Below are 21833 nucleotides of genomic sequence, written 5' to 3' on the forward strand. Positions count from 1 at the left end.
TTAATAAATTGCAAGAGTTCTTTGTATATTTCAGATATTTTTTTTCCTGTTTTGTGTGAAAATATTTTCTCCAAGTCTGTGACTTGTCTTCTCATTATTTTGAGCCTTTTTTTTTTTTATAATGCAGTGATCACTGCTTTCCTCAGCAAAATTCAGAAAGGAAGCAAGGTGGGTTGAGGGATCAATGAGATGCAAGAAATGGAAGCCTTTAGTAATAAGCTGCTTGAGAAATTTTGTACTGAAGGGGTAGAGAAGGATAGGATTAGGTAGAATAAAGGTAAATTTGTAATAGTTGGGGGAGATTTGGGAATGTTTCTGGACCAAAAGGAATTGTCCGTGAACTTGGAGCAACTGCACAGTGCAGATGGTACCTAACTGCTCTAGAAAGCAACAGTGGGACCTAAGGATGACTAGGTTCCAGGTAGATTAAGAAGAAGGACACCTTTTCCTTAGATTGGGGAAGAGAAGTTAAGGTTGTACACAACGCACATGCCTAGTAACTTAATTTTGTTTCCTGTTGTCTAATAAAGAAGAGGCAGAGTCATTGACTAATAGTGAAAAAGACAGACTTACAGAGGGCACAATGAGGATTTGGAGCAGTGTTTGAAGAGGGCAGACAGAAGCCAAATAGAACAAGTGAAAAGATGTCCAAGAGAAGATGAGACCCATGCATTTTTTAAAAATATTTATTTATGTATTCATACAGAACTGGGGTACAGGCTAGAGATGTGGAGTGTGAGAGGATTCACCAGGGACAGAGTGGGAAGCAGAACAGGCAGATTGATGAAGTACACTGCTGAGGGGAGCAGCGGGCAGGTCAGGAGAGGTCTGCCATGCCATGTGGATCACCTCCGGGGCAGGCGGGCATCGAACTCATGCAGAAGTGGCTTAAGCTTCTTAGTGCTGTGCTTCAACCTGCTGCGCCACCAGAGAGGGCGCAAGACCCATGCATTTTTTAATGGTATTGATTCAACAGTTAGGTAAATTTTGATCAGAGAGGGAAAAGAACCAATGATCTGGTTAATCCAAGATGGGATGTTTAAGATGGGTGTTGTAGAGCAGACTGAAGTGATGAACTATTTGTTAGACAGAATCAGAAATAGAAGAGAAATCAAGAGGGGATAATAATGAATTTTTGAGAGGAAGTTGAGGAATGAAAGTCTTGATGACTATGAACAACACCGACAGTAACTCTTGAGAAAATTAGAACTGTGAATCATAAAGTAGAGGATTTCAGAATTGTACGTTGGCATAGCTTGAACAGATCCTGGTGTGAGATTAAGTTAAAGAAAAAGCTGAGCAGGACTCAGATGGGTAAGAGAAAGGGACTCAGTATTTTAAGGATGTGCGTGCATTTACTGAAACTATGTTGAATTATTCACTGGCTGTAGCAAAACTCCCTGGGGATAGAGCTAGAGGTGGGTAGGTACTCAACAACTCTCTGAATGCTTCTTCCTCATCTCCTACTATTTGTATACAGTTATGAGTGCATTTTGCCTTCATCTTACTAATGGAGGTGATGTCTGTGTCTTGTATTGGTTTCTGTCTTGCCTTAAAAGGATTCAGAGACATTTTGCAGGGGTGGAGTGGGGAATGGGATCAAAAATGGGGGGTGAGGGGGTGCGGAGGGAAGTGCACGGGATTATGGTGATGGCACACGGGTGACTTGGTGATGGGAAACCCACAGGGATTACAATTGAGATGGAAAAAAAAATGTACAAAATGATGTAAAAATAAACTTATAAAAAAACACCAAAAAAAGAGATTCAGTTGACCATTATTGTTATGTTTCAATTTAAAATGCAGTTGAGACATATTTTGCTGTGTTTTCTATAGAGTGATGTTCTTTTATAGAAACTATTCTGAAATTAATAGAAAGGAAGAAAATGTATGGAATTCTTGCAAGTTTTTATTTGTACACTACTTCAGTGGTGGGATTATTAGTTCAAGTCAAAGGTCATTACCCTACTAATACATAACAAAACATAACTATCTTTAAGCTTGTATAAAAAAATAATACAAATCCAAAAAATAATACAAATAATCTAAATTGTGTCATATTGTTTCTAGGGTAGGTTCAACCCATTTTGCTATATAAAGAACAAAACTCACCTCAAGGTGACATAGGCCCAGAAAACAATATAAGCGTTAGAAAAGGTGAGGTAACATTTGACAGATTGTGGAGAATGCATAGTCAACTTGTGGCATCTTTCAACTGTGGAAGAGAAGAGCGATAGGTCTGGGAGCAATTTGTTTATCTCATCAGCATTTTATGGAGTATCTATGTAGTGCTAAACATTGTGCAAGTTACTATAGATAAAAAAATGGAATATGGGACTTCATAATCTGTGGAAAGAGACACAAATATTAACACCTACTGTGCCAGTGTGAAGGTAGGGGGATGTGTTACAGGAAGTTAGCATCTTCCCATTCTTTTCTGAAAGTTTTTTAAGAACAGCATGGAAAATAGAAAGCAAAAATTGAAACACAAATCAGTTAAATTAGGAGATGTGTATCAAAATACTGTGTAGGGCTGATCAGGGCTGGCAAGATAATGCAGGAATTCCACAGGAGGAGGAGAAGAGGTGAAGAGAGGACCCAGCACCTCTGAAGAACCAGTAGAGCTACACTTAATGCTGACCAGCTCATTTAGAGATGGAAAAGCAGCAGTCCTTGTCTACAGTGCTCAGAGGGCACTCCCAGGAGCCCCCAGGACCTCCTTTGATAGAAGGAGGGGTGTGGGTGTGTTAAAAGGGCCCAGAAAAGCTGCATGTGTGGAAACAGTGTTTGTAGCCATGAGAAGAAATCTAGTCTTGCTGTGAAGAAAGAAACCTGGCTTGGAATCGTGTTCTCCACCCTTAGATTAACCTTCCTACAGAGTACTTTGGCAGAAAGCTATTTTTGGAAAACTGGATTCTTGTAATGATGTGTTTTAGAAACAAACTATTGCTAGTAGTAGTTAAATGAGATATCAATATCCTCCAAAAATCATGAAAGTGTGAACAAGGCACCCATATGAATATATGGCATGTAAACAGGATACTTTCAATGATAAAAATGAAACAATTACATATGTTCTTATGAAAGCACTCAGCAAATCAGAAACAGAAGAAAGTTCCTCTAGTAATAAAGAACATCTACAAAAATCTTATAGCTAAAACCACTCTTATTTAGTAAAAAACGAATTCTGTTTCCCTAAGATCATGGATTAGACAGGCAGGTTTGCTCTAGCACTCCTACTCAGCATTGTATAGAAAGTTCTAGAGAGCACAAGGAAAGTGGAGAAGACAATAACGGGTACTTAGACTGCAGTGAAAGAGGTAAGCCTGTTCTTTTCTTCAGATGTGATAGTCTCTAGTAAATCAGATGGACCTATAAAAATTTCACTAGAACTAGTAATGGTAACACTAGCTTGGTTAGCAAGGTTGCAGGTAACATTTGAGGCTTCAACAGACCATTAAATTCTTTGAGACTGTGCATCAGAATGTTGTTGTGGTTAGTCTAAATTGAAAGGACCCTCAATTATCAGTGAGAATATGCTGTCATGGCCATAGTAAAGTATTTTGACTTACTTTCTTATTTTTTTTTTCCATAAAAGCCTCAGTTTATACCAACAAGTAGGATCACTGAATTTACTACCACCTTCCAAACTTCAACATCTAAGGTGAGTAACTAAAATAGTATTGAGTCATTTCTATCATCTTTCCAGTATGAAGGCTATGACATATCAAGTGCCAAATGTCTTGGTTTTTGAAGTTCCGGAAGTGATACACTAATAGATATTTTTAAGCTGTCATCAATTTTGTTCTTACTAGAGTGATATTTTATTGGGGAAAACTCAGAAGATCAAATATAAATAAGAAAATTTAAAACACCTATTGTCTTACTGTTGGAGGTGATGACAATTTAGAATAGTGTATTTCTTTTCAGTATAATTCAAGATACAGTCCATAGAAAATATAATACACATGAAAAAATATATAATACACACACACACACACACACACACACACACACACACATGGAGATACTGATTTAGTCTCTCTGTGTGTGTTCACCTACAAATAAGTTGTATATGTAACTCCTATGAGGTATTTTGTTTGCTGAATGTCATATTATATTTCTCAAATATCTCTTATCATCTAAACTTGAAAATTCAGAGGGAATATTTTTGAACTTTTAGAGCTTTTTGTTTGTATCAGTCACACACACAGATAAGGAAAACTGTAATTTTTTATTTGCATTTCTTAAAAGGCAGGATTACTAAATCCCAGGATTACTAATTACCTATAGATAGGTAATTGAGTTATACACACCAGGGATACAAAGGCAAAGAAATCTCTATTGTGGCAGAGTCAGGCAGAATCACAGTATATTCTCAATTTGGGGTCTTCTGTGCCCTCAAAATAGGGTTTCTTAACTCAGTTCAGCTCTGCTAAATCAAATTCTGAATGAGTCTTTAGAACAGTATGCATTTGCCAAAGTCTATTTTCTAAGCTTCTGAATTTTAATGATTTTATTAATAGTAAGTATTACCTAGTGTCATAAGGTTATGAGAGCAATGGTAATTAATTATGAATAAGCTGATCAACAGAAAATAATAATAAAAAAACATGTTCTTTGTTATTTAAGGAAAATGTGAAATCTCGGAAAATTAGACCTTTGGGTAATGAATTGAAGCCCGAGTCTCTTGCATCCTGTGAGCTTCCGGTCAGCCACAGAGGCTGGAAAAGAAGCGCGAAAGGGACAGACTCTGAGAGAGATCATAGTTCAGAGACCGGTAGGATGAAGAAGTCTGTGCAGAAGAAAGTGAAACTGCAGCCACAGAGATACCCAGCAGCCCTGCCAGAATGTGTCAGATGCACTGAGAGCTCCCAGGTGTTCCAGGTGTTGTTTTTTTTTTTTCTTATTCACAAAATTTATAGTCATTTAATTGTTCCAGAAATAGCCTTCAGGAAAGGTTTTGCTTCATTTTTCACATTTTTGAAACACTCTAATTATAGCATACACATTATTACGTGAGTTTCCTGGACACGATTCCAGTTTCTATTCTTCTTCTGTATTCTCTCTTTTGGAGGAAACGTCAGATGGCTAATATCAGCACCTAGGCACAACATGTGGGGAAGTGAAGCAACTGAAGGGCCTGCGTTAGAATAGAATTTTCCCACTGTATTAAGAGAGAAGTATTCGTGAGGATAGAATGTAATGTTGAGGATTTTGTGTTCGGCACTTAAAAGCAAAAGTGCTCAGCCGGATTCTACATCTATTGGCTACCACTGAGGTCAAGGTTCTGGGAAAATGATAAGCCATGTTTTAGTGTATTTGTTATTGATAATACAACAAAGTATTGAGACTGGTTTTACAAACATTCCACTCCAGAATTTTGACATATACAAATGAGTTGTTTTACTTTTTTTTTTTAAGAACTACCACACATTCATTATCATTATAATATTGCTCTTATTTTATTCCTCTTTGAGAAGTTACTTTCAGATTTAGCTTGTAACAAAAGCCATATCTGCCCTTGAGTGGGCATTTACACCATGACAGGCCCAGTGCTAAATGAGTATAGATACTCTCTCACTACCATTTTAAATCTTAGATAGCCCAAAATTTATTACACACTTTATCTCTCTTGATCATCAAATTTGGCTTCTAATGCTTTTTTACTGGTTCCTTTAAGGGCGGATATGGTCCCCATGGAAAAATATTCAAATGAACTGCCAATATTTCTTAAAGCAGTGAACTAATTTGATCAGCAAATATCTCCTGAAATCCTGCCCTGCGTAAGATAGTGTGTTAAACATTGTGGGAGACCGGAGAATTTAGATGCTATTATTTCAAGAGGAATTATCCTGAATAATAGTTACATTGCAGAAATATCTCACATATCCTTTTATAATACCTTTGGCAATAGTGTTTAGCTTCCCCTGAAAATCTTCAGTAATGAAGATTCATTACCTCCTAAAAGCAGTCTCTTCTCAGTCCAGCTTTGGGTAATTTATCTCTTAAAATATTTGAAATCTAGTTCTCTATATTGAAGTTTAGGCCCTATGTTTTTTCCTTAAGACTGCAGAAGCTAAGGTGAGTCTGTCTGACCTTCAGGTTTACTTTGAATTGTGTATCATCTGTGAATGTATAAGCTCTTATGGTAAGCAGATTCTCAATGCTTATATGTCCAAAGTACTACATGTTTGTAGTGCATCGTTTCTTTTTATTGTCCTATCTCTATAATCCTGATTTCTACTCATTAATTAATATTGCAAGACTTGGGATTCGTTGCTCTATTTTATGAGTAGATTGCATGATCCAAAAACAGAAGTTACTGTGAAGTTGAAGTGTGCCTAGATGTTAGAATAATTTATTTTAGAGTTTCAATATAGAGATTCACTTGTGGTTTGAAGTATGTTTTAAAAATTCAGCTACTCTGTTACATTTAATCTGGAAGCCATCTTACAGGAAATTCAACTGTGAGCAAAACCCCATATGGTACCTGCTGCCTTTGAACATACAGCCTAGTGACGGAGACAGACAACCCAGTAATTATACAGTTAAATATAAACTGCTGCTGTGGCAGTCTTCATGACATAGTAGCATGCAGACTTTAAGTGGGGGATTTGATTCTACCTGTGAGTACAGGGAAGTATCCCTGAATAAGTGATGACTAGACTTCTAGGATTGGTTTTTAGCGAAATTGCTTAAAGAGAGAAGGCAAATGTCTAAGCATTGTAAGCATTGTTTAGTATAGAGCAAACTTGGAATACAAAGAGCCTGAGGTTGACAACTAAGCTATGGCAGAGAGAGAGATTGAAGGGGGTTGTGGTGTGGGATAAATAGGGAGGGACCAGAAACATGAGACCTAAAGGCTTTGCAAAGGGGGCTTTACATTTCGTCTGAAAGTAGTAAGAATCACTGGAGAGTTTCAAGCAGGGACATGGAATTATCAGATTTTCCTGTAGACATACTTACTTTGGGGCCCTCCCTGGTGGCACCATAGCTAATGCAACACAAGTTTGATCCCCAGCCAGGGAGGTGACCCACATGGAATGGAAGACCTCTCCTGTCTTGCCTGCTGCTCCCTTCAGCAGTGTACTTTAGCAGTCTACCTGTTCTGCTCCCCTCTCTGTCTCTGGTACATCCTTTCACTGCCGCTACACCTCTGGCCTGTACCCTAGTTTTATATGCATAAATGAATAAATCTTTTAAAAAAACTTACTTTGGCTGTGGGAGGATAACTGTTCACGGTTATGAAAGCTGCCATGAAGAATAGCAAGAACAGTCAGAGGAGAACCAGTAATTTATTTCATCATTAGCTCCAGGAGTAGGGGAGGAAATTCAAGAAGAGATGGTAAAGAAGCTATATTATGTTGAGGGGCCAGTCAGTAGGCCAGAGGCCTAAAAAAGCTTATTAACTGCATGACTTACAGGTAATAGAATGATCTTGGGGAGAATTTTGTTGTTGAGTAGAGAGCATAGGAACGATATTAGAATAGATTGATTAGCAAGTAGGCGGTGAAGATATGGAGACGGACCATATGCCAAATCTTCAAAAGATCATATAATTTTACTTCAAAAGATAATCTATACTTAAGAAAATCCAGCAGTAAGCTGTATAGAGCAGGAGAATGAAATTCTTTATAAGCATTTGAAAAGTGAAATTAATCAGGTTTTAAATGGCAATTAAAAAAGTTTTCAATTATGTGGGGATTATTTGAAGTAAATTTCTAATCTCCTTTCCAGTAAACATGCTAGGCATTACCCCTACCAGACAGAAGAGGTGCAAGAAGTGTGATTAATTTTATTATTAGCTTGAGTATCTGGAATTAGGAAATCAAATATGCTCCTATTATGTGCTCCAAAAGCTTGATAAAAATGGTTCTGGAATTACCTAATGTTCATAAGTTTTTATGAGCCACAGTTCAGCTCCACTAATACAGGTAATTAATTCTTCTTTCTAGAGAATTGTTTTTATCATACCCTGTGTTTCTCAGAAGTTCCACCTTTTTTATTCTGTCTCCTGCAAATAGAACTATCGATAATCTGAAGCATTTTAATACTTCAGAATTTCCCTTCAATGTTGTTAAGTAATTCATTTCAAAAACATACTTTCTCCAAATGTTGAGACTCAGAAACTAAGACCCAGTCCTTGCTGTCAAGAACCTGAGACTCTTAACTGTGGCCAATCCAATTAAAGGAGAATTTTCCTTTCCCTATAAATTTATAGGGAATTTTCCATTCCAGTGGTTTCTCAACTTTTCAAGTAAGAGAGCATTTGTTTCAATAGCAAAAATATGATTGCAGACATCTCGCATGCTTGTCTGTTATTCTTTGATTAAGAATTACATAATAAGTGAAAAACCATCATAGGTAATTTGAAATGAATATCTTATTCTGGGTCCTCCCTGGTGGCACAATGGGTTAAAGCACAGCTCTCTGAAGTTAGACACAGCCACTTCAGCACAAGTTCAGTCCCCGACCAGGGAGGTGACCCACACAGCACAGCAGATCTCTTCTATCTTACCCACTGCTCCCCTCAGCAATGACCTTCATCAATCTGCCTGTTCTGCTCCCTGTTCTGTCTCTGGTGAATCCTCTCACTGCCCCTTGTACCTGTGGCCTGTACCCCAGTTCTGTATGCATAAAATAAATAAATCTTCAAAACAAATATAAATATATATATGTGTGTATATATTATATATACACACACACACACCTTATTCCCATAGTATGTATGTAAAAATTCTAGGAACAGTGTATATCCATATGAAATATTATTTACTGAGTAAATGGGCAGTAACTCATGCAGATCCACTGAGAAATACTACATTCCCTTTGATTTATTACTGAGAATTAGAGTCTAGACCACTCATTTTCATACTCAGTTTCCTTATGATACTCTTTTAATATTGTGTATTGTTATTTAACCTTTACATGTGCTTATGTCAGTCATCTCTTTCTTGAGGGCAGAGATCAGAAATTGAATTTCCTCTGTTTATCCCACAGAAGACTGCAGTTAATAGAAGCTGAATAAAGAATGAGTGGTTTAATGTGTACCATTGATTGCTACTAATCCTTGTATATTTTTTGTTAATACCTTGCTATAGGCTTCTTCTTGGGAAATGAAAAGGAAGAAGAGTCAAAAGTTTGCACAGAAATATAAGGCTTTGATTGAAGTTGAAACCAGGAAAAGTCATCCAGATATAATCCTAGTGAGATAAACTTTACTGACTCAGTGACATCTTGAGATTTATTCACATTCGTAAAGATTAGGGGAATCCAAGATGCATTTCACATTAGTGCTTCAAAGTAACCTAGTTTTTAGGTAGAGGAACAAAACTCAAAAAGTTAATTGTCCAAAGTTACATTAACTATTAAAAATACAAGTGAAAATTTTACCTCCGGAACCATAATCCATGATGCTTTCAAATTTATTTATTAGGTTAAGAAGCCTTACTATCATGTAAATATATCTAAATTATATACATATGTCAGTTATACATAATGAGCTATATTATATGTGATTGTATATCCACATCAAGTCAATTATACATACCAAGTTGACATATATATCAGGATTATGCATATCAACACAAATACATATATATCAGTTTGAAGGTCAGCCTGAAACCGGCATACCCAAATTGAAAGCATTGAGCTTTCCATGTTAACTGGTAACATGAATTCTCACCAAATTACAATTCTGAATTGACTTAAAATCCTGGATGAGAGAAGCCTATTCAGAAAATATGGACATACTTTCCATTTACTCTTCTATATGATGTATTCCTTATTTTTACTTAGTAGTTGATATAAAAGTACTAAAAATCTAGACTTGTACTATTATAGATGCCAGCAGTGTTGCCTTGCTTCTTTGGACAAAGTATAGAACTCCTTGGTGTTGAGGAAGCATTGACTCAAAGACTGGCCACTTGACAAACATTTCACCTGCAAAACCATGTTGAAGACATTGTCATTAAGTTATATAGCTTCCTTACATAGTGTCAGTTACTCATGTTATAAATAAAAAGTTCATGTAGATGTTAGAATTTAATGTCAGGGAAAATGTTCATTATAAAAATATGAATTTTGTTACTCACAATAGTTTTTTTTTTAAACCTTAATTTCCAAGGAACTTAGAGCTAAACTTTAATCTAGAAAAGAATAACTACAGTGGCCCAAATGCTTGCTGGTTTTTAATATGATAATATAAGTGAAAGTATTTGGGTAAAGGTGTGACTTTGTTGTATGGCCTTTTGGTAAGACATCCCAGAATGCTGCTGGGAATAATTGGGGGTGAGGTTTCAGTGACAAATGAGCCAGTAGGGAACATATGATGTCGACTAGCTTTAGCCTAATTTCTGTGCCTTTCAGAAGAATTAACATTGTCATAAAGTATATTATGTAAACAATGATGAAGATTTTATTTTCTACATTTTTCATTATGGCATATTTCATGCCTACATGGTCAACTCCATTATGTGCCTGATTCTCAGCTCCAGCACGTCATCACTCATGTGCAATTTTACTTCCTGGGTGACCCTTCTTGGTACCTTCCCCCTCCACTTTACTCCCAGGCACCATATCATTTTATCTTTTGTAATGACTTTAAGAAATTATGAGAAAGGATGTTGAAAAGGTGAATGGGAAAAAAAAATTAACAGTAAGGAACAACTAAATTTGCAGTCCAAAGAAAGGGAACACCAGCATATTTCCAAAATGAAAAGATTAATTAGAGACCAGAAGGAAGGAAAACCCTACAACGAGTCTTGTAAATAATGCTAGCTTTATTTACCTCTTTGGAAAAAAAAATGTGAGAGCCATACTCATGAAAAGTTCCAGTCACTCCCTGCTTTGCAGAATCTGCAAAGTCTCTGTGCAACCTTCATCCCAGTCACCTTTCTAAGATTCATGTACAACTTTTAGTTTTTGTAATGTTTAAGAATGCTTTTATACATTGTGTGACATTTTTATTAGAATTGTCTTTATGTAATATTTCTCAAGTTGTTATGTTACTTGTGTATATGTGTGTGGTATGGTTTATTTGTATCCCTATGATTCTAGGACATCTGTTTTCAAACCCATGGTGTGTAATTAATTTGGATAAATAAGCATTATCCAGAGATGCATATTAATTTCCACGGATCTGACTGCAGTCTTTCAAGTAGGAGATAATTGCTTCTGAATGCTTCTCCAACTATACTTTAAGTTCAGGATTTTAAAAAGATTCTTCTTAGCCCCTGGATGCCTTCCTAGTTATCTTCTAATTATAGTGCCTGCTTGTGCATGTGTGTATTTGCACACATGTGTGTGTCTGTGTGTACATTTTAACTTGGACCTGTGTTTTTTGCATTCAGGGAGGCATTCAGGGATAGCAGCTATCACAGCAGGGAAAATATTTATCTGTTACATTGCACATTCCCTTTCTACAACAAGTTGCTTTTTATTATTTTGATGCATTTACTGAGGCTCAGAGCCTTATTTTTAAGTGTAATGGGCTCAGAAATATGGTGTAGTCCCCAAAAGAAAGCTTATCTCAGAGTTGATTTCCCATTATTCAAGGTCACAAAACTAGTATCATAATGGCCATTTTAATCATTAAAAATACAAAGTCTACTCACTTCTTGGTCTTTTGGCTAAGATCATATGTAAAAAGGAACTAAAAGTCTTAGTCCAGTTGAAAGCACATTCCTCTTTTATGCCAGTCTGCACTCCCCCTCCTCCAAAATGTCAGGGATGATGTTAATGTGACTGTAACATCAACCCTCACCTTGTACCTTCTGTGAGTGTGTTTTTCCATGTTGTGGGAAGAACTGCTCCATTCTGATCAGCACATTTGTTACTCCGCTGTGTTAATACTGTAATCTGCCTTGTCAGAGGTTTTTTGTTTTGTTTTGATATCAGGGCATTTCATTTCCCTCCCTTCTGAGTTTTGGACACATCTCACCGTGGCTCTCCTTTTGACAAGTTGTATGATTTCAAGTAAAATGAGAGTATCGATTACTTTTCAGATTTAAATTGGCTCTGACCATTGCTGATTATTTCAGCCATATTATCCTTCACTCATCTGCTGCGGCTCACAGTTTTAACAGTTTGATCTGTTTTCTTAACAACTTCCTCCTCCTGCTCCCCTTCATTCTTTAAAAAAAAAAAATATTTATGCATACAGAACTGGGGGACAGGCCAGAGGTGCAGGGGCAGTGAGAGGATTCACCAGAGACCAGATTGGGGGGCAGAACAGGTCTGCTGACAAAATACACTGTTGAGGGGAGCAGCGGGTGGGTCAGGAGAGGTCTGTCGTCCCATGCCGGTCACCTCTGGGGCAGAGATCAAATTCATGCTGAAGTGGCTTTAGCTTCTTAGTGCTGTGCTTTAACCTCTGTGCCACCAGAAGGGTCCATCTTCATTCTTAATTGAATGCTCTTCTTACTCCCTTTTCCCCCAAGGCCTGTCTGTTGAAACTAATTTTTTGAAAACTTTGTTTTTTCTTTTCCCAGTGAGATAATCTTCATTTTCTAGTCATATTTCATGCCTGTCTCTTTGCTCCACACTCTGAATCACATTTAACATACTCCTTAATCACTCACTCTGGGCTTCATTTTCCTTATCTCCAATGGCTTCTGATCATTTACTCTGTGTCACAGCCATGGCTTTTTTTTTTCCTTGTTGATATTTGTAGTTGACTTTGTAGGCAGTGCAGGCATTCGTTTTCAAAGTTCATGCAGTGAGAATGTTCTTGGTAAATTTTGTGTGTCTTTTGGAGTTGTGAAATCTCCAACTGGGATTCACTTATAATTCCAGGCATTTTTTGGAGATTAAAACTCTGTCAAAGTAGCAAGTTTTTTTTAAAGGATGTCTTAATCCTTTTCCAGGTGCCCTGGACTGCTTCCTGATGGGCCTTTGGAAACATCATTTGTAGGGTCAGCAAGTTTCTGTCATTATTTCTCACTGGTCTTGTTAGCATAGTTACACTTCCCTCCACTATTTCAGGGTAACTAGTATGGTCCAGATTTATTATCTCTAACCCCATAACACTTCATTTTTCAGAATTCTATCGTGTGGCCATGCATTGTGTATTAGAGAAGTTAATTTTTCTCTGTGTGTCCACAATGAAATTCAGGTACTGTCTTTCAAATGTAACATCTTATCTAATACTTGAGGGGGTAAGTATGCTTTTCATTTCCATCTTACAGATGAGGAAAATGATCACTCATGGCCACACTGCCAGGTGGTTACCTTGAACTCCTGTTTGACTTCAGCTTTCATTTATCCACTGCTTACTGCGGTCACTTCCTTCATCATCCATCTTCCTGCCCTGTCCTCACATTATTCAACCAGCCCATTCCACACAGTCAGACCAACAGATACCCAGTATGTCTCAGGTGTGACAGCTGCAAGGAGCACATAAAATACTTCACTGACTGGCATTCAGCTTCGCTACTTAGATGTTCAGAGTTCTGTAACTGAACATTCTCAAACCAGTTGCCTTGAATTCATTTTTTTAATTAAAAAAAATTTTTTAAAGTGAATTCAGCAGCTTCTCCTTGCTCAAATTAAGCTGACTTCAGTCCATTTCCCTCTTTTGTCACTCTAACTCTGACCTGCACATTGAAGTTCTTTTTGATCCACCCAGAGTCTTCCAGACAACCTACCATTACATAGTCATCATCAGGATCTTCCTTGTTGGTCTCTCCTTGCCCAGGATCATCACTCTGGTAGTGTGGCTGTGATCAGGACCTGACTAACACCTCCTACCTGACCAGGAAGTCCTATTATTTTCCATCTTCCATATTAAAAAACTCGCTTTATCCTCTCCATGAGTAAATACAGGATATTCTGTATCACTGTTTCCAAACCCATGTGTAAAGTTCAAGTTTGTTTCAGTTCGTCTCAGATAGGAAGGAAGTACAATTATTTTATAACTCCTTGTATGGGTGTATAGGTGTACCAGACAGACTATGTTAGGGGTGTTGGTCTGAGTAAAAGCTGCAGCAGTCCTATTTCATTGGGACAAGTGCCCTGTGGTCCTCGTGTGGCTAATGGTTTTTCTGAGTCCAGTGGAAAAACTTCAGTGCATTACTATGTGATAAATTCTCAGCTCAGTTTTAGTCCAGGCAAAAATTTGGTATTTGTTTGGGCTCTGCACCAACCATAACTGGGAGTGGATATTGTTTTATCATTAGCCTTCAAAGCATTAAGTGATCAGTTGTCAATAGACCTTGCTTAATAGAAGCAATCAAAATAAAAGCAAAGCAGTGGGACTAGATTCTGAAAGGACCAAGCGTCCTTTCAGAGAGAAATACTCTCAAATTTGTCATCAGAGGAGGAATGAGAAATGACCAGATAGACTAGACATCATAGGAAGGTTCTGTTCTGACAAGTGACTAGGAAAGCCAGGCTGAGACTACAGCTGACAGCTGGTAAAGCAAGTCCTCCACTTGAAGAAAGCTTAAGTTGAGGAACAGTAGGAGAATAAAACTGTCAATGCCAACAATAAGTTAGAGACATTAACAAGAACACTTTTGTGAGATTGAATAAATAGCACTAGCTTTTTATTACACATGCACATACTTTTATCCTGGTAGAGCACATGCTTCACAATGACATTTTGCAGATTTTCTGACTCAAATAGGAAGCAACATTTACCTTTAACTTATGTACTTGTACTTGCTGTTTTCATATTTATAATAATCTTTCAGTCACTGCTCTCAATATTAACAGCAAACCCAGATTACTAAGACACTTAAAGAATACCTGTAGTGTGGTTCTATATGCCTGCTGAATAACCAGGGGCCATACTACCTTTTTGTTGGACTGGCTTTTTATGAGTTCAGACTGGCAGACGGATGCATATTCTTTTCCCATTCTGCAGACATTCTCAAAAATTTCATGGCCAGATCACTACTGAGGCATGTACTTTAGGAGGTTGGCAATGGAACCTCTGGTATTTACCCAGAAAAATGCAACCTCCAGTGTCTACAATGCTAGGGTGTGGCATTTTCTGGGCCTCAGGAAAGGTGTTTGATCAAGGAGATGGATGGAGCCATCTCCCTGCCTCAGTACTTTAGTTCTCCAAAGGGCTAGAGGCTGTTCTGACTATGGAAAGGAGTCAGCTCACTCTGAATCCCTCAGGGCATTGACTTACTATAAAAACTGAAGAACCTCTGGAAATGCTGTTGAGCTTCCAGCTTGGGTTTATGCTCTGTAGTGGCCAGACTATAGCACAACCTAAGCAGCAACTGTGAATGTTCTGTTTTGTCGCCAATACTTTATAACAATGTAAGCAATGATTCTAAAAAGCAGATTAAAATAAAGAAAAGCAAATTATTGTATAGCCAGTCCCTACACCAAAGGGAAATATCATGGGCCATAAGAAAATACATGCAGATTACATCAGGAGAGAGGGAAGGAGAATGATCAAACAGGCAGTAAGAGCACAAGGGACTGTGATGATGGTTCACGGGTGATGTGGTGGTGGGAGATTTATAGGGACCACATCTCAAGGGAGACATTAAATATTGTACAAAAATGAATAACAATTTAAGAAAATAAGAAATTTACTAACAAATAAAATAAAAATAGAACTACCGTAAAAATACATGCAGATGAAGATATGTGACTACTTTGATCTAATTATTCTGTATATCTGAGTATATTACAATATACAATGACTATATTTACATTATCATAAATATGCATTCAGTATTAGGTTAAACGTTCAATATAAATATCTCTCTGTTACTGGAAAATAAGTCCATTAAAGTAGAACTTTATTGTCTTTACCATAACAATGTCTCCCCATACTGGGAATTCATTTTGATCAAATAAATTAGTGGAAGAAAAGGGGCTTACAACATAATGCCATGGAAGAATGAAAATAGAAAGTACCTTTAAATTTAGCAGAAAGCATTTACAAATCTAGTAGCCTTTATGAGCCCTTGATAATAGATGTTCAGAGTGGAGCTGGAAGCAGAGAAATAGAAGGAAAGAAACTGGATAAAATGGTGGCATCCAGTACTTAAGCGTCCTTAACAAAAGCCAAATTAGGTAAGTGTTACACAGTTACCTCTGGTATGCGCTTTTTTCTTCATTCTGACTTATTTATGATTTATTTATCCTCTTAAATAGATACTTCACAAAATTGAGCATGTGGTATTATACTGATCCGTGGCATCCCTTGGAGAACTGATAAATCCCATTCTGCTCATTGTTAACATAATTTTAATTAAGGCCTCTTAAACCCTATGTTAAGACTTAACTATAATCTCATTTACTGTGTGGGAGGTGTTATCTGTTTCATGACAGAGGTAAAATCTTAGGAAAGAGATATGCCCAAACTGCATAGTAGGAAGCACAGTTAAGCTTTAGTGAGTGGAGAACATTTCTATAATGAAATGAAAAAGCTTTGTAAGTAGTATCAAAATACACAAATAGTATTATTGAAAAGATGACTGCTTGTCTTGTCTCAGCTTGAAAAATTCAGACCTTCAAAACTACAAGTACCATTCTAGTTGAAGGGGACACTCAGATGTTAAACTGTAGTCTTCTAAAGCAGACACTGGTCTGTGAATCATTTATCTCAAATCTTTTAAGTATTGTATGCTTCCATCTAGTAAATACAGAAAAGGGAATGAAAAAGAAATCTCTCCTTCAAGAGAGATTGTAAACCTTTGTGTAAGTAACATTTTTGGCAGGAGGGCGGGCAAAAAAACATATCTTATCCTTATGGTAACAGCCCTAACAAAGCAGATAATTAACAAAATGCAAAAATAATTTCATGGTGTTGTGTTACTACCACCAGTGACAAAAGTTCCCTTCTGAGAGTACTTTATTTTTGTTAAAACTGTATACTTCCATCCTGTCTGATTTTCATTGCAAATCAGAGCTAGCAAAGAAAACATACTCAGCCTGAGCAGTAATGTCATGGATTGTAACAAAGTGGTTATGGCTTAAAGCATAACTAGTTCCTCTCATAACCTTATCTCAGGCTTGCTATTAGCTGCTGTGGAAAGTAGTCTCGGCTGCTTATAAACTGTCAAAAATACTTAGTCCTATGTTAGAGACCAGCACTGTACTTTTTATAGATCAGAAGAAAACCAAGTTTTATGTTACATTAAGCATTTTGTAAAATGAACTTTTAAAAATATAACCATTTTAGTTACTTCCAGGAGTATGGCTTTATAGTATAAGTACAAAAATACTGTGAAATAGATAAAAATGATTTTTTGTTTTATTTTTTTTCTTTCTCTTAATTTCGGTCAAGTAGAAAACTACAGTAATGGGCAGCCTCGCAGTTCTTTCGTTGCTAGGCTACACATGTGCCCATTTAACCTGCTTCCTGACAGGGCTTTTTTTTCAGGGTGTCATAGAAAATACCTGCCTTTTCTGTGGGAGGGGAGGAAAAGAGGGTTGATAGCCCGCCGGTCCATGTTTATTTAGCACGTTAGCGAGGATGTGAAGGAGCTATACAAAATGGGTATAGCTCTGAAAAACTGACAGCCCCCCTACATTTCACATGGGAGTATGGAAGTGGAGAGCACAGTTGTATTCTGGTAGAGCAAGGGACAGCCAGAAGCTTTTACCTTAGCCCCATCCTCTCTGTTGTTTCTGCCTTGTCCTCCACCTTCTCTCAGATTACTAAATAAGATTACTAAATACATTAAGGTAACTTCTAGATCTTTTTCCTTATGAGCATCTCTCTCCTTTCACCTCCTACCCTTGTCCCCACTCCCCTTCCTCCTTATTCTCTCTCCCTCTCTCTATATATGTTTCCAAAATATCAGTTAGCTTCTGTGATTCTCAAAGTGATGGTGAATCTGACTTTAGACTGGAGCACTGTGCCCCCGTCCTCAGTCTTCCAACCCACTTTGCTGTTCAGTCTCCCTCCCCAGCCCCCTGACCCCTCATCACACATGAACCCTTTCACTCTCAGGTGCTGCTAACCCTCCTACATTCAAGACTTTAGTGGCCCTTTTGGGCAAAATTCCCAGGCTTCCATTAGAAAATAAGATGTTCCATCCCTTAACATTCCAGGTTAGTTCATCACCCCTATCATACACTGGGGTCACAGGCCTCTGAAATTTAATTTCACTGATGTTGAGCTCATATTCTCTTTCTGTAGTAGCCAGAGAAGACTCCATGATTATTCTGGTAAACCAGATAACTTATTTGTTGGAGGCATTGTTATAGCCTTGTGGGTTTGTTTTCTTTTTTTTTAAACATCGATACAAACACAGGCAAACATGTAAAAATCTCTATCAAGAAATTATAGAAGTAAATGTGGCACTTGTACTGCAGTTATTTTTGAGGTGTATGCTCATATAATTTTCTACACTTAAAATTGCTTCCCTTCGTATCGTGCATAAAGCTGTGCTTCTGGCAACATGATGGCGCCTCTCCTCTGACATGGGCTCTGTGCTCAAGGTCATTTTTGTAACCTATAATCTGCCCTCAGGTTTTGTACAGTTTGCAAGCTTCATATGGAGTTTGTTTTCCAGGTTTCGGATGAAAGTGACACAGATGTTTCATTGAAAGAAGAAAAAAAGGAAGTTTCTCTTATGAAGAAAGGTACAAAGAATTCATTTGGCATCGATTGGTCGTAATTAGAGTCATTTTCAATATGACTTATGTGGTATGTCTCTGTTGGGTAGAGATCAGAAGTTTGGCAGCAGTTTATACTTCAAGTCTAATTTGTTGCCCCAGATGAGGGTGAGGAGGTTGGTGGAGAGTGAGCTGTCCATCTCGTGAGTTCAGGGCAGAGAGGCACTCCTGCCGGTGGGTGTGCTCCCAACACTGCTTGAAATTCAGTGACAGTACACAAATGTCACCCCCAGTGGAATTTTGCTAAGGATTGTTATCATGCCTATAATTTTCAGGCTCTGTTTTGAAAATTATAATGATGTACCCCTATTTCCAATCACTGAGTCCTTTTCCACTTTTCATGATTCCTCTGATCACTAAGTATTTCAACAAACACATTAGATCCTTCAACAAACACATTGTCTCAGCGAAGAGATTTGAACTTTTAAAAAATTTTATACACCTTACAGTATTCAATCAAAAGAATTTCATTTGTGAAAGAAGCTGAAAACCATCTAAGAAAATTCTTACTGTCCACTCATTATTATACTATAATTCTTTTGCTATATGTTATATTACTATTATATCACTCCCACTTATAATATTATTCCTCTAGACTTAAGCAGTAAATCTTTATTTTCATTACCATCTTCTTATTCTGAAACAAAATTAAAAACCTGTCTTAGCTTCCTTAGCAAGTCTCAGTCCATTTTGGCTTCAGCGTTTACAGTCCTAAATGCGTGCATCCAGCTATAACTTTATGTTCATTCTTGGTGGTAAGCTCTCCCTTTCTACAGATTTCATAGCTTAGATAACTTAATTATTCACTCACATCTTTATATTTGAACCCATTTAGGTCCCAAAGAAACCACACCTTTTCTTTTTCATCTTAATTAGGAGAATTTGCAATTCTACAATCAAGATTTCTTTTTAAGTCTTTTTAATTTTAAAGCGAATCTTTCACAGAAGTTTCAAACTATTAACCTGCCTTCAAGTATGTGCCTGTTAGATTTCCAAAGTCTAATAAAAAATTGTTGATACAGTTTTGAACCTAACAGTTATATTTAATTTAAAATATCCATCCAGCATTTATACGGACCAAGTTGTGAAAACATCTCAAATAACTGTAATTATATGTTAGTTGGATCTTGGGTTAAAAAATTTGCACTTGGTGTGCAACTTATTGAGTAAAACCAATAGTACGTTAGTGAGTAAAACCAAGTACAGTGTGCTTGCAAACTTTTCTATTCCCTTTTTTATTTCTGGGAAAGAGCCAAGAAGATCCTCAGCCAGTTATTCACCATCTAAAATATTCCTTGTTGCTGTATCCACTTGGCCTCAAATGACCCTAAACTTATTGGCAAGGGTTTATTTTTACTTGGTGGAACAAGATATTTAGACAGTTACCATAAAGAATGCACCTGCTTGCACTGACATAACTTTACTCCTTCTAGACATGAGCAGGGAGATAAAGGATGCATTGACTTATTGATTATTCTGTTCCTAAGGAACTCTTAAAATCAATCCTTGGGGATCAAATATTTCCACTTTGCTGTAGACAAATCACTAGCCTCTCTGAACTCCAACTTTGAGGTTCCATGAGTGAGAAGTCTGACTAGATAATGCTAGGTCTGACCTTGTATTAAATTTTGACACTCTACCAGAGACATATTTCTGATTGAGATCTCTCAGAATCTTTGATTCTGAATCTAAAATGGAAGAAGATATTAGAGTGAAGACAGCTACTTGCCAGGAATTAGGCTATTGAGAGGTGATCATAACGGTCTGATCAGTCATTTCATGCCCACAAACAGCAGACAATAAGCATTGTAAAAAAAAAAAAAAATTACAAGAAGTTGCACATTACTACACACATTTTTCTAAAGGGTTGTAATAAATTGCCCTAAAAACAACACCACAAGTTTACAAAAGGATATTGAAATGTGCAAGTAGCTAATGAACCGCTAATATTTTTTGCAGTTCACTTTATTGTGTGAGCATCACAATGGGGTTGTCTTCATTTTGTCTGTGTTCTTTTGAAGAGAAACCGGAGCTGTGCAGTGACACTCCAGAAATAAAGAGAAGCTCTTCATTACCTAACTGGGAACGGTGAGTGTATTGCAATTATACAAATTCCAAATGAATGCAATTACACTGTTGAAAAGTAATTATCAATGTTTAAATACAAGAAGGAAGAAAATAGTAGCAACAAGCAAAGGCAGTTAATATCAGAGCTTAATTTTACCAAGCATACAAGGACGACGATAATATACTAGGTTTCTTACCTTTTCCTTAAGTTTTTTTCTTTTACAAGTTTTTGGGAATAATAAAACAGAACAGGCTTACCTCACAGCAAGTGACTAATTCAAATAAATGTAACATACTCAAAAAGCTGAAAATGTCACATATGAGTATGATTATGAAATCATGAACCTACTTTTTTCTGCAGCTGATAATCTTGTTGTCATGCATATATGTAATTTTACTAATCACTGCATGCTAGAATTTTCTTGACATGCCTTTTGTCACTTTAAAATAGAATCATATGAATATTTTGGATACGCAGGAGAATCCAAAGGATGTTTTTAAGGAAGCAGACTTCTGTCTTCACTCAACTGCGGTTACATCTAAGCTGCTTTACAGGCATCTAGACCCATTGTCTCTGAATGTGAATCCTATACTCTTAGCAGAGGCATGTATTGAATTAACTGCAAGAAAATAGACTGAAGCTTTTATTTTCTTACACTTGCTCACAGAGTAGCCACTCTGACACTCAAATCCCATCACTTCACACTTCTACTCAAAAGTTTTTCATAGTCCTATCTATTTCAAACAGGTAAGTTACCAACGTCTTACCTTGACACCAAGCCCCTTTGATCCTGTCTTTTTTCTTACTCCCTACTTTGCTTCTCAGAGTTTTAACATTCCTATAGTTCTGTTCTATCACATACTTCCATCTTTGTCCACACCACTTTGTCAAATGCCTGCTCTAACTTTTCACTTAAAACTCAGTCCAAATGTTCTCTCCCCTGACTCCCTCAGACAAACTTAGGTATTCACAGAACCACAGTGCAGTGATCAGATTGCACCTAGGCTCTGACATACGGTAGTGAACAGAGCTCATAGTTAGGTGGAATTGCCTGCATGATAGTGTTCCCTTTGGTCATAACCTTCGTTAAGAATAAGGGCTGGCAAAATCAAAGCAGAAATAAATGAAATGGAAATCAGGAAAACAGTCCAAAAAATCAATGAAACCA

General features: G+C 37.1%; 1 protein-coding gene across 1 annotated transcript in view; it reads left to right on the forward strand.

Moving 5' to 3' along the window:
- Positions 1-21833, forward strand: part of MORC1 (MORC family CW-type zinc finger 1) — a 193226-nt gene that overhangs the window by 136229 nt on the left and 35164 nt on the right. Inside the window, exons 21-26 of the mRNA XM_004675468.1 lie at positions 3599-3664; positions 4633-4854; positions 6070-6084; positions 9105-9209; positions 18495-18564; positions 20619-20685. Coding sequence (XP_004675525.1) covers positions 3599-3664; positions 4633-4854; positions 6070-6084; positions 9105-9209; positions 18495-18564; positions 20619-20685 — 545 coding nt within the window. The remainder of the gene's footprint in view (positions 1-3598; positions 3665-4632; positions 4855-6069; positions 6085-9104; positions 9210-18494; positions 18565-20618; positions 20686-21833) is intronic.

Source organism: Condylura cristata, unplaced genomic scaffold (genome assembly GCF_000260355.1).
Source record: "Condylura cristata isolate star-nosed mole 26May11 unplaced genomic scaffold, ConCri1.0 scaffold00003, whole genome shotgun sequence".
Classification (NCBI taxonomy): Eukaryota; Metazoa; Chordata; class Mammalia; order Eulipotyphla; family Talpidae; genus Condylura; species Condylura cristata.